The sequence below is a fragment of the Corapipo altera genome, unplaced genomic scaffold (assembly GCF_003945725.1).
Source record: "Corapipo altera isolate COAL_440 unplaced genomic scaffold, ASM394572v1 62, whole genome shotgun sequence".
Taxonomy (NCBI): domain Eukaryota; kingdom Metazoa; phylum Chordata; class Aves; order Passeriformes; family Pipridae; genus Corapipo; species Corapipo altera.
In genome coordinates, this window is record NW_020884894.1 from 12749003 (window position 1) to 12764292 (window position 15290).

The following is a 15290-nucleotide window of genomic DNA, read 5'->3' on the forward strand; positions in this document are numbered from 1 at the left end:
TTCAGTGTTGTCAGTGTAACTGAGTTCGAGCCCGTGTTTCAAGTACAGAGGATCTCTTTGCTGCCTAAAAGCTATCCAGGGAAAGATCTGTCCTTTCGTTCTGCTGTGCTTTCCTCTCATATAGCCTTATTGTTGCATGGGTTGTTATCTAGTGCAACTTTGACCTTTATTTTCATAAAATACTGGGTCAGCTGGGATTTTATAGTGCCTGCTTTCTGCCACCTTAAGTGAAAAAGACCTGGTAGCTGAAGGTGAACTGGCATTGAGGGTTATTTCATTACCAATGGCTCGTTTGTAGTGTGAATGAGTTTTATCTATCTAGATGCAATGCTATTTATTTCCCGTTGCTTCTATTTCTGATGTAAATATAACGTCATGTCATGTCATGTCATGGCTAGGCTTCGCGAATGAAGATTTGGGAAGGCACTATCCACATTTGCTACAGGCACGTTGGTGACTTATGAGGCCAATACGTGACAGACATATCCGATTGCAAAAGGCACAGCAGAAAGACTCCTTAGATGGTGTATTCTGCAAGACACGGTTCTTTCTGCATTGCCGTTTTTCCTCGAGAGTGATCCTGCGTGTGTTCTCGAAGGAGACAGCTGCGTTATAGATGGCGTGTCTCCAGGCCTCCCGATTTGAGGCCAGAGTAGACCAGTTATGGTGATCAATATGGCCAAGGCTGAGATGTTGTTTCAGGGAGTCCTTGTATCTTTTCTTCGGGGCTCCTCTCATGTGTCAGCCAGTGGCAAGTTCACCATAGAGTAGGATCTTAGGGAGGATATAAAAAACCCCCACACCTAAAATAGCCTGCCTCCAACCCAAGAACTTAGTGGAGTTATCAAAACATTTTGAGAACTTTTTTTCTGTCACTGTCTTGCTACTGCAAAATAAAGAAATTTTTGGTTTCAGTATTGAAAAACATGAAAGTTAAATCATGACTTTCTGGTTTTGCATGAAAAAAGTGCTTTGGATAATACTGACTACTTTGTAGCTAAAGGGAAAATAAGTATTTCTCATTGTCTGATCCATGCTGTCAGCTGCATGTTCTGCTGTCAGCTGCATGTTCTGCTGCCGCAAGTTTGTAATCAGAAGTTTTGTTTTAGAAATGCTTCATGTTTCTGACTAGTTGTGTGCTATTCACGTAGAAGCAAATATTTCTAATAGTCTCTCTTTTTTATTATTATTTAAAAGAAAATCTCTGCTTTGGACTGCTGCTGACATTGGATTAGGAATTCTGCTAAGTTGTTGAAAGTGAGTAATTTAAGAGAAGAAGCCATATCCGATGGCTGTTCAGGAAATTTAAAGATAATGATATCTGCAAAGACATGACTGTACATAGACTTATTTGTTGCAGTCTCCCAATGAACCAAGAAGAAGGTTCCATAACAGTTCTGAGGAGTTCTGTTTAGTCCAGTCACATGTGAGGAACCACATAATTAAAGAATATAAGGAGATCTGGAATGTATTTGAAATCAAATTGTCATCTACATGTTTTTTAGATTATCTTGATATGTCAGTCTCTTGATATACTTCAGCAGTACTATTGAATGCTTGGCTCCTGAAATGTGGAGGTACCAGGGTCCTTGAACTGCTGGCAAAGGCCAAGAAAGGTGTTGAGGTTTTTCTTTTCCTCAGCAATACTCAGTGGGTGACAAGCAGAATACTCTGAACATCACCCAGCCTTTGGGAGGAACAGTACAAGTGCTTGGGAAAGCATTATCCTTATTGACATCTGGGAAGGGCTTTCTCAAGAACTGTTTTAAAAACAAACCAAAACCCCAAAGTGTAATAAAAACGGACATGGACAGCTTTTAATATAAAAACTTAATCCATAAGGCTGTGAGCAAATGTCCTCAAAAATAATGTTGTGACTAATAAAATTACCTAGTTATGCAATAATTTCTGTTTGGAGGAATCCCATTGTTTCTCTAACTTTTTTTCCCCTGTAGAATACTTACCATGGGTGTATGCATTTGTTCCTAGGTCTTGTGGGAACAGTTCACTGTAGCAAACCTATTTTGGCTTTGTGGTCAAAAAATCAAAATAAATTCTGGCTTAATTGCCAGTTGTGAAGAAATGTGCACATGAAAATCTGGAAATGCATAAATAAATCAGAACAGAACTAACTTTCTTTCCAAAGTGGGATAAATTTTGCATACCTTAAACCACCCATAAAGTAGGCTTTTATTTAAGTTAGGTTCTCTTTAGAGGTAATTTGCAGTATGCCAAGGTGCACAGGAGGCACTCCAGGGATCAGTTAATTGGGCCATCTCTTTCTGAGTGAAAAGTGAGCCTGTGTGACTACTTGGTTATAACTGCCTGCTGTTTAGATAGCTGAAATTAGGTTAAAGGAAATGCACAGCAACTACTTGGATATCAACTCTGATTTCTAATCTTAGATTCCAGTGTTACTTGTAGATGGAATATTAAAAGTATGAATGCGTTTTTTTAACTAAAGAAATAGTCAGATTAAATGATGTTCCATGGGCATGAAAATGGCTCGGTTTGTGTCCTTAACTATCACAGGCTTTGTAGCCAGTGATACTTGTGAAATAGTGTCTGAATAACAGCAAAAAGTGGCGTTAGCTGCTAGACAGGCTGTTTCATTACAGTATTTTTTACTGTGGTATACATAAAGGAGTCTGTACATGCACAGTACAATTAAAAGTGAGATATTAACTCTCAGGCTGTTCCAGAAATTAAATTATATTGAGGGGAGGCATGTTGAGCTGTCCTTTGAGCCGGGTTTTCTAGGAAATATCTGTTGTTTGTCAGTTATAGAGGTAAGTAAACCAACAGGTTTCTTTGTCAAGCTGAGCATTTCAGTTCCCGCTCTGACTTGTGCTCTGATTCGCAGTAAAATTATTTGAAGAAATTTAGCCCGTCACTTAAGATGTAACTCTTGACATTTCAGGTAGGGAGGATTATGGCAGCCCTGCATGCCATCATCACAGGTCACAGCCGTATCTAGAGCTTTGTCCAGCTTTTCTGTCTGAGGCTGTTCCACCTGAGATACTGTGAGCATCGTGCGTGTGCCTCTGCCAACTGGCATTTAACTAGCTCAGATTGCCTGTAGAAGCAAAGTGGCAAAAGTTTGTTATCAAAGTTCAGCCCTCTTCAGAATTTTTTTTCTTTAATATTTTAAGCCTTATTGTAGCTTAACTGGCATTACTGTTTCACTTCCTGTGTTTATCTCTGCTGGCCAGACTGAAGCTGGTCAAACTATCTGTGCCTTCAGCACGCCTTAATTTGCCGAGTGGATAAAGCTTCCATAAGCAGTAGGTGAGCATCTCTGACTTAGTCATGTCCACGTGGAAAAATCTGCAGTTGTTTCAAGATGCACTAATTTCCACTTATTACCTGAACATGATGAAGTAGGGGAGTGGTGAGGGTCCCTTCTATAAGGGAGTTCAGAAGCTGACAGTAGAGGAGAATAAAACCTTGACAGGTCAAACCATGCAATTACTCTTGCCGCCTTCTCAGAGGGATGGTTATTTTAGTAGTCTGGCTGAGTACACCTTATCGCTGTGAACCTTCCTGCTCTTTACAATAATCTCACTATGCCTAATTGTTCAGCTTTCATTTATCCTCACTGATCTATTCTTTAGTTAATTTCATATATGTGTTTTGTTTGTAATGCTCTCTAAATTCTGGTTTTCATCCCTCAGTTACTAAAGAAAATATAATGGCTCGCACAAAAGACTTGCATTCAGCATGCTTAAGCAGTGAAACTATGTCTGTCTTGCCTAATCCTCTCCTAGAAGGAAAACAGTAACATGGATACTGTCCTCTGTGTTCTTAATCTTTTTCTTTTCATTTTTTTTAAGTAAAGACAACATTAACCTTTTGGAGAAGAACAAAATAAAACCAATCAGTCAAATATCTGCTACAGATTTAGCCACAATGTTTTTTCTCAGCAATGAGATAAAAGTTAGCCAAAAGTTTGGACATCCATTTATTGCTTTTATTCTGTCTTCTGAGCTTGTGTTTGTATGTCTGGGAGTACGCACACTTAGAGTCTGTAGGTTTTGTTCATGAACCATCTTTAATGTTTTAAGGAACTCAGGTTATCCATATGATGAGGAACTTGTTCTATAGATCCGAGTCCATATCTGAGTAGGGGAGCTCTAAAATGTTCAGAGAACTATGCTGGAGATGTTTAGATAAACTGTATAGTTGTAGTGGTGGCTGCAAATAGAATTATTTGGTTTGGAAGACAACTGGTAGCATTCAGAAATAAAATACCTTAATTATTGAAAGATAATGAAGACTGAGAAGCACTGAAACAAGGGAAGAGGAAACATTAGCCTACTTGGAATAAAGTTTGCCTACCTCAAGTTTGAGATTAATTAGGCACTAAGGCAAATCAATTGTTCTCTATTGCAGAGTATATAGCTCCCTCTTTAAGAAATGTTCCTTGCAAAACAATCTTGTGTGATGAAAACTAACACCACATAGCTACTGACCAAGACCAAAGACTTGATAACTAAGAATGTGGAAAACTGTATGCATGTCAGAGGATGGTGCTTGCCCAGGAGACTTCGTGCTTCAGAATGTAAACTGCCCTCGTGTGAAGCTGGGGCAAGAATTCCCCAGAGTAGCTTTCCGAGGTCACATCCGCTCTCTTCCAAAACTGATGGAGATAACAAGTTCCTCCCCTGCAAGTAAGTCTGTTGGAAGCTGCTGGTATTGCTTATTAGCAGACAGAATATATCAGACAAAGCTTTTATTGCAGTGCAGTTATATATTGTGCTGCAGTCTGTTCTGTTTTGTCAAAGTACATTTGTGATTCTTCTGGAGGAAGAAGTCATCTGCTATTGGTTTTACTTGTGAAATGGAATCAGAATATGGAAAGAGAGAAAGTAAGATGAACACTTTAATTTAGAACATGTCTGAAAAGTAGAAATTGCATTGAACATGCAAGTGTGGTGAAGGTGATTTTTGTCTGTCATTTAATTAGCTGTATTTAACTTAGCAATGTAGCACCCTTCTTGAATCAGCACACATCTCTGCAGCACCCAGTTCTGCTTAGTGGTGAAGTGAAACTAGGGTGTCATTGTAAAGAACTTGCATATAAATTTACGTTCCTTCACTTCCTGTTGAAAGTGTACAGTGTTTGAGAGGGGCTTTAATGTGGCACTTCATTAGATTAGTAGGAAAGGCCCCTTTTATTTTTGCATTGTCTGCAGTAATTCATAATCTGTATGTTATTACAGGATAATGGAGCTAGCGCTGTGAATGTGGTAAAAAGCCAGTTGTATTTCTCTGTCATCCAGAGGAAGATGTGCCCTAGCAACTGCAAAACCAATACTCTATTTCCAGTCACCAGTTCTACTAATGTTTCTATTGCAGTTTGCTTTGTTTGGGCTTCCTGTGTGCAGGAAGGTGTATAAAGCAAGCACACCAAGGGGTCAAATTTGGAAGGAAAATCTAATGGTGATGCTTGAACATACAAATTGAGAATGAGAGAGAAGATGGAAGCTCTTTGAGAGAGTTTCTGAAGAGACCAATTGTGAAAAATTCACTGCTGATAAAATGAAGTTGCATCTGAAAAATAATATCAATTAAGTTGAAGATTCATCTTAAGTCACTGATCTTTGTCAGACTCGGGGAGATGGCATGAAGTGTTCTTTCTTAAATAAGGATGGGTAATGAAAGATGATGATGGTAATGAGAGACTTGGCATTTTGAAAGAGCGAAACAGTTGTCATACTATATCTGAGACTGAAAGTATGAGTTGTCTTGGCAACAGTGTGATTTTATACATCAAAAGGGTGAGAATTTCTGTAAGCATTACAAGTAAGGGAATGCCCATTATATTGACTTGAGACAATAGTAAGATAAGGTTCCTGATGGAATAACAAGGAAAACTAGGACAGCAAAGAATTGATTTAAAAATCACTGTGATTAAAAAAAAAAAAATCAGTCTGATATTTCAAACATTCAGTCACCAGAGCGAGTATACAGGATCCTATATAGTATGTAGGATTTCCTACATAGTATATGAGCAATGAAGAAACAAATCAAAGTTGCTCATGACCCTACTGTGTTTGGTAAAGTGTAATGGTGAGAAGATACTGTAGAGACCAGTCTTGAAGAATCAAGTAGGCTATTTCTGTTGCTGTTGTCATCATTTGCACCATCATTAGTGTCCAATTTAATGAGTAAAATGTATATGGCAGATAACTCCATTTCCTCAGCAAAAATCACAAATGTACTTTAACCACAACAAGAAGGCGGGACTGCAGCACAGCTTAGAGCACCGCAGCAAAATTGATCTGCTATAGTCCTGCTGCCAGTGTAGACTTAACAAATACAGCAAGCAGGGAGTTTTTGCAGATTTTTACCTTTGCTGAAGTTGATAAACATTTGATTTTGATGCTGTATGGTTAAGCTTACTGATGTTTTTCTAGTAAAAAATTTTATAATGTACAGCAAAGTGAGCATTTCTCACATGTAGGTGGGATCAGCAAATAAGCTGAGCCCACTTGTTCAAGGCAGCTGCTAATTAACATTTTGAGGTTAGTTGTGTCAGAGCTGTGAGAAAGGCAATAGGCATCTAAACACAGCAGACTGCTCTCTACCTATATTTTTGATCGGCTGTTTACTTCCAGAAGCTTGAAAATCCCTCTGTTTTTTGTGAATATTGTTTTTCCAACAATTTGGTTCAAAGCACGGTCAGCAATTTCCAGCAAATTGTGCTGCTTTCCATGCATCCCTTCCCCTCAGTAAGAATAGTACTGAATGTTCTCATAATTTTTTGGCTTATAACAATAACTTTTGTAACAGTGCGGTGTGTGCTGATCCCTGTGTGTAGGGGAGGACTCTTCTGTTTGCCTGTTAAGTTCATATTGCAAGTTGATTCAGATTTCAGAGGGCACAGATATTTTCACTTCAATTATATTAAAATAATTTATTGTAGTATTGCTGAATTAATTACCTTAATAATTAAAAATATGTGCAAAGAAATCCAGCTGTTTAATGTCTTGCTTTTGGTGTATTCAGTGTACAATACTTCTTTAACTTGCAGTATTTTCATTTGGGATAATAATTTTTTCTTTCATTTTTAATTTCTTTAGTGGTTACTTCTTTTGTAAATAGAAAAAAAAAGTATTCCTTGGATTGATCCTTTCTTAAGGAGATGCTCTTGGAAATCTTTCATTTGTATTGGCTGAAAGAGTAGGGAGTGAAGAGGTACAGGCAGAAGAAAAGAATTTTTGTTAGTTAAGCAGAGTGTAGTGGGAGACATAGGTCTGAGAACTTCTGAAGATGGAAATCAATTTAATCTCTTTTTTTTTTTTCTCTCCAAAGGTTATTTTAAACTATAGTGCCCTTGTTGGTTTGGTTTTTTTTAAGTTACTACTTGTTACAGAAAGCTCTACTGATCTTCCATGTTATCGTTTTTTTAACATTGTTCATTGTGTATGTGAATGCTCTGCTTTTGCTGTACTTGATGTTAGGTTTTAACTTTAAGAGGAGTCTGAAGAATGCACAGTCTAAATGTTCAAAACACAGTAAGGGTAAAGGCATGATGAGTGTGTTTAATATCTGGGATTAGTGAGCATAATAAAAAACAAACAATAATAAAAAACAAGGGAGGGAGTGCTTTGGTATCTGTCTGCTTGTATTGTACTAACAGAATCTAGTCTTTGAAGTGTTCAGTCTTACTAAATCTACCTAATCAGTTTGGACGTAACAGCTCAAAAGTTGCTCTTAGCGTTAATAATGACTTCTAAGTGTGTGAGAACTGTCTTATCACTTGTCACTATTCTATGTAAGAAATAGTTATAGAAGTGAGCATTAGATAATAAAGGCGCATAAAGCCTTGTAGCTGTGACCCTACTTGTAAATTTTGCTTTGAGGTGACTGTTTATTCTATTTTAATGAGATACAGGAGTAGAAATAGAAATAATTCTAGCTTTAGAGTAACACCTCTGATAGTGCTAACGTTGCATAACTTTAGATACTAAAATAAACAAATGCAGGTGACTAAACAAGTTTATTCCCTATGGATTTGTCAAGGTTACAAAGTCTGTCTTTCTCTGCTTATTCAAAACCTGTTTCTTTTTTTCTTTGCAGGTCATGGCAACCATAAAGAAAACAGTCCTTTCCTGAACAGTACAGAAGCGGGCAAGGGAGGTGATTACTATGACAGAAATCTGGCCTTGTTTGAGGTAATTTCTAACTGGTTTTTATACTCCTAATGTGATTTGTGATCTTCCAAAATGGGAGGGATTAAGCACATCTTTCTCTCTCATGTGCTTTTTTTTGTGGATGTGTGTCTCTTTGTCTGAGGTATCGGCAGGCAGGGATACCCTGTGTGATGAAAAAGCTCAGATATTCTGATCAGTTTGGACTGTGGGGCAGAGAGAAGTGACTGTTTCCATGTGGAAAGAAGGAGGACCAGGCGCTCACACCAGAGGCCAGTTGGAGCCACACCAAGCCCAGCAGAACCCTCCACGTCCCCACCTCACTGGCACTGCATTAAATGCCAGTGTGTTACAGCACTCTAAGACTTAGTTTCTCAAAAATGTTTTCAGAAGCTCCGGTGCTGGGAACTGGTGCAGAGGGACTTTGTGTGGCTTTCCAGCTGGGCTTCTAAGTTCACAGCAACATTGGTTATACGTGCCCCGTGTTTCCCATTCTGGGAGCTTGGTGTGGGGCAGCCTGAGCTGGCTCTGCACCCTGACGGGTTGGTACCTGCACAGTCTAGCAGTGTGGGAAAGAGCTTGGGTAAGTAGAACCAACCTGCTGCTGCACAGGAGTACACCATGGAAAGGCTGCCACCATGTTTGCAGACAGTGTGCTTGAGCTAAAAGACTTTGAGGCACGTTCCTAGCTGTAGTATCTCCTCATTCCAAGACACAGTAAATCTGTGATCAGGATAAACTCACTTGTAGGTTGTGGAGAGTTGGGTACTTGAGGCAGGCTGCTGCCTGCCTTTGCCGTAAGTGATAGCACAGGACCACACCAAGTTTGCAGGCTCTTCTGTGGGACTAAATAGTGGGAGGAGCATCCTAAAGGCCATGCTGCTCAGCTGACTGAACAGGAGACACACACTGTCTTAACCTCTTTCTGTGAGGAATTGTAACCAGGTTTTTAAAGATGTGAACTACTGCAGATCAGATCAGAGAAAGAAGTAAGAAAAGAGGTGCTTGGCTCAGGGCATCCCCTTAGGGATGGTCCCATTTGGCATCAGTTTCTGCATCAAGTGCAAAGCACATAACAGTAACAAACCTGCCAGAAACTGTCCATGGTGATAAATAAACATATGATAAAACTGCAGACAGCAAAGTTTGTCTCAATCAGTTTTTCCTGTTTGGAAAGTTGTTTCTCTTTACCATGTGTTACTTACTGTGCAGACATGTAAGAGATTTTAATTTCAAAGAGAAAGGGGAAGGGAATGATTTTTTTCTGGTTCTTTTTTCCCCTTGATTTGATCCCTCTGCTTTGTTTGGCAACTTGACCTTTTTAAAGGTATGTCTGTTGATGTCAGTTGACATTAGAGATACATGCAAGGTACACATTCATTTTCTTACAGTGCCAAGGCTCAGACTTCTTTGTTGCTGTAATTATGCTTTTTAGCACCTAAGGAGAAGGATGCAGTGCAGACCTTTTGATATAGCCTTTTGCTGTCAGAGTTGCCATCCTTTCAGAAAATTAAATCCTCTAATCAGTGGTTCAGGCACAATGAAATAGTCTGTCATTCCCTGGATGATTTTCCTGGCGTGTTCCCTGGTAGCCTCAGGCATTCCAAGGAAGGTGGGACCCCAGTGTCTCTTCATAAATGCTGTGAACTGCAGAAGTTGAGTAGTTGTCTTTCTCCACAGGAAGAACTTGATATACGACCAAAAGTGTCATCTCTCCTTGGCAAGTTGGTCAATTACACAAATCTTACCCAAGGTGTTAAGGAACATGAAGAAGCAGAAAGTACTGATGGATCGAAGAAGAAAGTATTAAAAGTAAGTAAAGATTCTCTCCATGGCCAGCTGATGAATGGGATGATTCCTCATGTGATTTCTGGGGAGCTGTGCTGCTTTCTGCTTTTTCTTAACCTCTGTTAGGAGCCATGACAGTGTTGCAAAGAAATGACATAGAACTCTGTAGGGAACCAGAGGTTACCAAAGAATTGGGGCAGATGTAGGGGTTAAGCACTGCACACTACAGTGCAATTCCCTTCACTTGGTGTGGATTTAGATAAGAAGGGGATATGAATAAACAACAAAACAACACCTCTCCACCCCCCAGCTTTTTTCTAGTGCTGTTTTAGCTGCCCAGTGCTATCTAACGCATCTCTTCAAGCCTGGTAGGTATGACACAGGATTTGAAGGAGGCAACACCCTTCTAGAGTGGTGGGTGGAGGTCAGGTTGAACACCCTGGGGCAGCTCAGGAGTCATTCTGGTGTTAGGCACTTAGGCAACTGAATTCTGCCCCAAAGGATCTGCATTTAGATGGTTTGCCCATTTGGGCCAGCCTTGTAATAACTAAATAGCAGTTGAGGCTTGATTGTTGGTAGTTAGATTTCTATCAGGAAGGGAGTATTTAACTGCTCCTCTTCTCCTCTGGCAGTCCCTCTGCAGGTGTTTTGGTTAATGCCACACCTGCGAGTGGTGTGGTTGCATTTTATAGCTCATGCAGGCCTGTCAGTTTGCTTGTAAATTCTGTCAAAAGAAAGATTTTCAGGAAGCTAAGATAGCACTTGAATTCTGCAGATCTAATAGCACTGCCCTGTCAAAGTCTGAGCCATTTCAGAAAGAGATGGCAGTGATAGTGTTGAAAATCAGCAGCGTTCTCACAGAACGCTCGTGCATGTTACCCCATGCTGAACACCCTTACTCACACTTCAGCTCCTTACTCTGCACGGTTTTACAGTGGGGTTAACAAAGTTGTTTAGTCAGCATGAAGCTTAAAATTCAATTTTATCCGACACCACGTGCACTAAAGTGCTGCAATATTGTGGTCAATATCATCACAAGACAGAACGAAGGTCATCTGGGTGCAAGAACTGCATTCTGGTACTATAAGAAGTTGACATTAAAAAAGTGTGGTGTTAATATTTTTACATCTAGATATGATTTCTATAAGTGCTTGTGTATTTTCAAGCTGTTTCCTGCCATAAAAAAAAGACCGTTGTCCTTGTTAAAGCTTTGCTTCTAGGGCAGAATAGAGTTTGGGCTTAATAACTGGGTTGTCCTGAATTATGCTTTCCCATGTCCCAAAAATGTGTTTTTGCAGATTTCTCAGATGTTTTCTGTAAATGGGTTTGGTAACCACTCCAAAAGTGACAGTATCATCCTGCATTAATATCTCAGTATTTTCTGTGTAAGCACTGCAATGTCCTTAAGGGAGTCTTAGCCTCCATGTCTGTCTCTGGGATAAATTACATCAGCTGCAATATCATAACGACAGTTTATATTGCCATGAGCAATATAAAATTTTAAACATCTTGCAGAATATAAGATGACTGAATATTAACTTAGCCAATAATTACAGCCATTAAACCCAGAAAATTCAAAAGCAGTAACTACAAGGCTATGGATTGAAGGTGTTCAGAAACTGTGCAAATGGGATTTTTCTACACATTTGTTTTTAATCATCTTCAAAGTATAAATCACCATGCTGCTGTTACTTTATCCTTCCCATTTGAGCATGAGTACAGAAGTGTGGCAGTCCACTCAGCCCCTCGGCAGGTCTGTGTAAGGGCCAGCATTGTGAATCCACCTATTGCTAAATCCTGTACTGGATGTGCTCAGCAAACATGTACCCAGCCAGTGTGACAAAAAGTAACCTGCCTGTCACTCACTGGAATTGGCATCTCATAGACAAGAACTGGAGCAAGGCTGATGAGCAGGTTCTAGATCTGATATTCAGAAATGAACTGAGGAAAGCAATCCTTTCACTGAGTATTTGTAATTCTCTGAGCAGGCAAGACAGGTCTCACTCACTGAATACCTAGCACACCCCCGCCCACCAAATCAGCTCCTTTTAAATTCATTTCATTTCAGTGCAAAACATCTTGATATGAACATATTATCCTGTTTCAGTATCCCCACTAAATATTTTTGATAGTAGCATTCTGTGTAAGGTACACATCAGGTACAATTGACACAACTCCATGTAATAAGGTAGAAATGGGGTTGCTTTTTCTTTTCTAAATACAGTCTTATACTAAAGCACTTAATAGTCACAGTGCTACAGAAATATCCCCTTCTCATGATGGAAAAAATTAGATAAACTATTTTAGTCCATGTGTATTTAATAAGACAGTTCATTTCTGTGCTGTCTGTCTTCATGCTACAGAGCAACTATAAGAGCTGTCATTGCTGATCAATGTCCCTGAGCCCTGCAGCCAAGTGCTTTAATAACCCATCATATTGGCACAAAGGAAATAGTGTCCTTCAGACTCAGATCAATATTTATATAAATTATGTGCCTGCAGCTGATGAGAGTGAACAGAAACATGATCTGCATCACTGAAATAGTGACTGTTTTTGAGATTTTTCTATCCCTTCTTGGTTGTTCTAAAACAGTGTTCTTCAAAATGTCTCTGTGTTTTATTTCCTTTATTCAGCATGAGGTGTAATATTTTTTCATTTGGTTGCTGTTGAGGCTGAACATAATAATACCCTTCTTGTATTCCATTTGGACTTCAGCACTGGTTTAGTATCACTTAGTTATGGTCAGATGCTATAAAAAAGGGTCAAATCACTGCAGATTACCGGCGTTAAATATTTCTGTGAACAAGCTGGTTCAAGTAGCATTTGTGGATCATTCTTTCTTACAAGTATTTTTTTGCCACAGGGTAAGAAAATCTAGACTAAACTTTTATACCCAAGATACGCTTAGTAATACTGTGGCTTGGGTTTTGGCTGTGGGCTGACACTTAGGCATTTCCTAGGCTGCTCTGCTCTGCAGTGGTCTCACAACTATACAACTAATGTACAATTTCTCTTCCTCTGTGGCTGAAGTGGGCTTGTAACTTGATAGGTGTAAGAGGTCACTTAAGAGGGAGAGGGAGAAGATAATGGAACAGTGGAGCAAAGCTGCAGGGACATAGGGCAGAAGAGAGGAAAGAGCTGAGCTAAAGTGAATTCTTATGCAAAGGAAGCAGGTGTTGGGAAGTGCGTAAAGGGTGGGCTGAAAAGTCACCTGCTTCACAGTTTGGAAGACTGTCATGTAGAATACACAGAATTGCTTCTTCTGTGTAGGAGCAACAGGTTTCTTTCCTTTTCTCAGATGCCAGTTATGACAAACTGTTTAACTCCTTTATCTCTGACATACCTACACATCTGATAAATTGATGCGATGCTGGCTGCTGCGTTCAGAGATGTTGTGAGAGGAGGGACTGACGGATGAATGGTCAGATAGATGATAAAATTATGTGGAATGTGTTCTTGAGAGGCAAAGCGTGCATTAATGTAAGAATGGGAAGCCCCTGTGCTAGGCAAAATCTGCCAGTACCTGGCAATATTTAGTCATTTCTCAGTTAATATTTATGCAGTTGAAGACACAGTGTGAATCAGATGAAGGTGTTGGAATCAGAAGTATCTAAACCTCCCCTTCCTTGAGGAAACAGGTACACTATAAATAATACCCTGTGAAGATTCTCTTCCACAACAGCACTGGAGCGACTCAATAGTAAAAAATCCTTACCTTGCCCTGATCAGGACACTTACATACAAGTGTCCTTTCTTTTACTATCAGAAGACAACAATTCCTTTTGTCCTTATACATAATCCCGATAAAGCTGATCAGATTAGTTTTTTAGGATGGTAATTTTTATACAATGGCAGGTTATGGTTTAGGGAATTTTTTTTGTGTGTACTGTGGCAGTGCAACAACTGAAGAACAGGTCTGGCCCCATGTTGGTAGGTCTCATAGGGTTACTTCATTGCAAACCCTCAACATGTGATTCTGTTGCCTGCTTTACTTCAGGAGGTTCACACGAGCTCTAGTGTGTATGAGGTTGATCTGTTTTAGCTTTAGTCACACAAGGAATTCAAAGCTGACTTAAAAAAATCAGTCAGCAATTTCTGGCATTTCTAACAAAGAATGATACAGATCATGCTCTTGGGCACAGTTTTCTTTCATCTCTGTCAGGGCAGATTCCTAATGCAGATGAGAAAATTCTGAATTGTAACATGTAATTGCAAGTCGAAGCACTAAATTCCTAGGCTTCTTATTTTGACCTGATGATCTTATAAACATTTAATTCTTCTAGGATTTTGCTTTGTGTACTGAATACACTATTGACTTACCCTAGGTAAAGGTTTTGACAGCCATTTTATCACTTTAAGAGTAATGTGCTTGTCTTTAGTCATTAATCCAAAGCAATAGTAATTATTTGTTTAAAAAGGTACATGTGACCTGTTTATTTTTGCATTTAGCTAATGCTGTGTGGAGTCAAATTTGAATAAGTGCTGTCACCTCGCTGTAATATCCTTATCATTTAAAAGATTGTTCAAGAGTCTCTTTAAATATTGTCTATCTATAATATATTTTGTAATTCAGGTTTATAGAAGGGAGTATAAAAAGGGATGAGCCTTTTAGAAGTCAGACTCCGTTCCCCCTATGTTATAGAATTCAATATAATTTTAAATGCAAATGAAAACCTCAGAAGGCAGAAGTAATGAAATGTCTTGGCAAGAAGCCACAGAGATTTGGGACTCTGAAATGCTGCTGGTGTCAGTGTGCCAATGCGGCAAACGCTTTTTTATTCCTTGAAATGAAGCCCTTACCAGTGGCACTGTGATGTCATTATTTTGGGTCTTTGACAATAACTATTTGGGCAAAGGAGAATTCTGCAGGATGCTATGTTGAATGCCATCCATTCACTTCCTGTGAAGTCACAAAACTAACCTGTATTTTCTCAGTTGCTGTCAAAAGTAATTCAGAGTCTAATGCTGACATTAAACATAAGAAAAGGCAGAACTATTAGTTTTACATGGAATACATAAAATGGAAGAAAATATGTTATGCATGTCTCTAGATTGCTTCCAAATCTTTTCTAGTCATAGCATTGAAAAAGTGTGTTTTCCATGGCACGAATTTATAAACTGGGGAGTAGGGTAGGATCAATCTTACTCTGGGTCTGCAGCATTTGAGAGGTTTCATACTTGAATATCTGTGGATCTACAATAAAACAAATAAATATATTTTTTGTTGTTAGTAATTGGTGTTAAATGCTAAAGGGTAATTACTTAAAATGTGAAGATGTGATAGGATCAGGATTTTGCTCAGAAATTCATGATTTTGGAATTTGCTTTGTGTTTTGTGGAAGTCC

The 15290-nt window shown here is 39.1% G+C and overlaps 1 protein-coding gene across 6 annotated transcripts in view; it reads left to right on the forward strand.

The window, feature by feature from the left end:
- The window catches only part of SLC12A4 (solute carrier family 12 member 4), a 48307-nt gene that overhangs the window by 13784 nt on the left and 19233 nt on the right, over positions 1-15290 (forward strand). For 4 of the 6 annotated variants that reach the window (XM_027646436.1, XM_027646437.1, XM_027646440.1 and 1 more), the window contains 2 exons: positions 8086-8180; positions 9837-9968. In XM_027646436.1, coding sequence (XP_027502237.1) covers positions 8086-8180; positions 9837-9968 — 227 coding nt within the window. Of the gene's footprint in view, positions 1-4432; positions 4671-8085; positions 8181-9836; positions 9969-15290 lie in introns of those variants that run through there. The other 2 variants (XM_027646438.1, XM_027646439.1) reach the window with 2 other exon arrangements.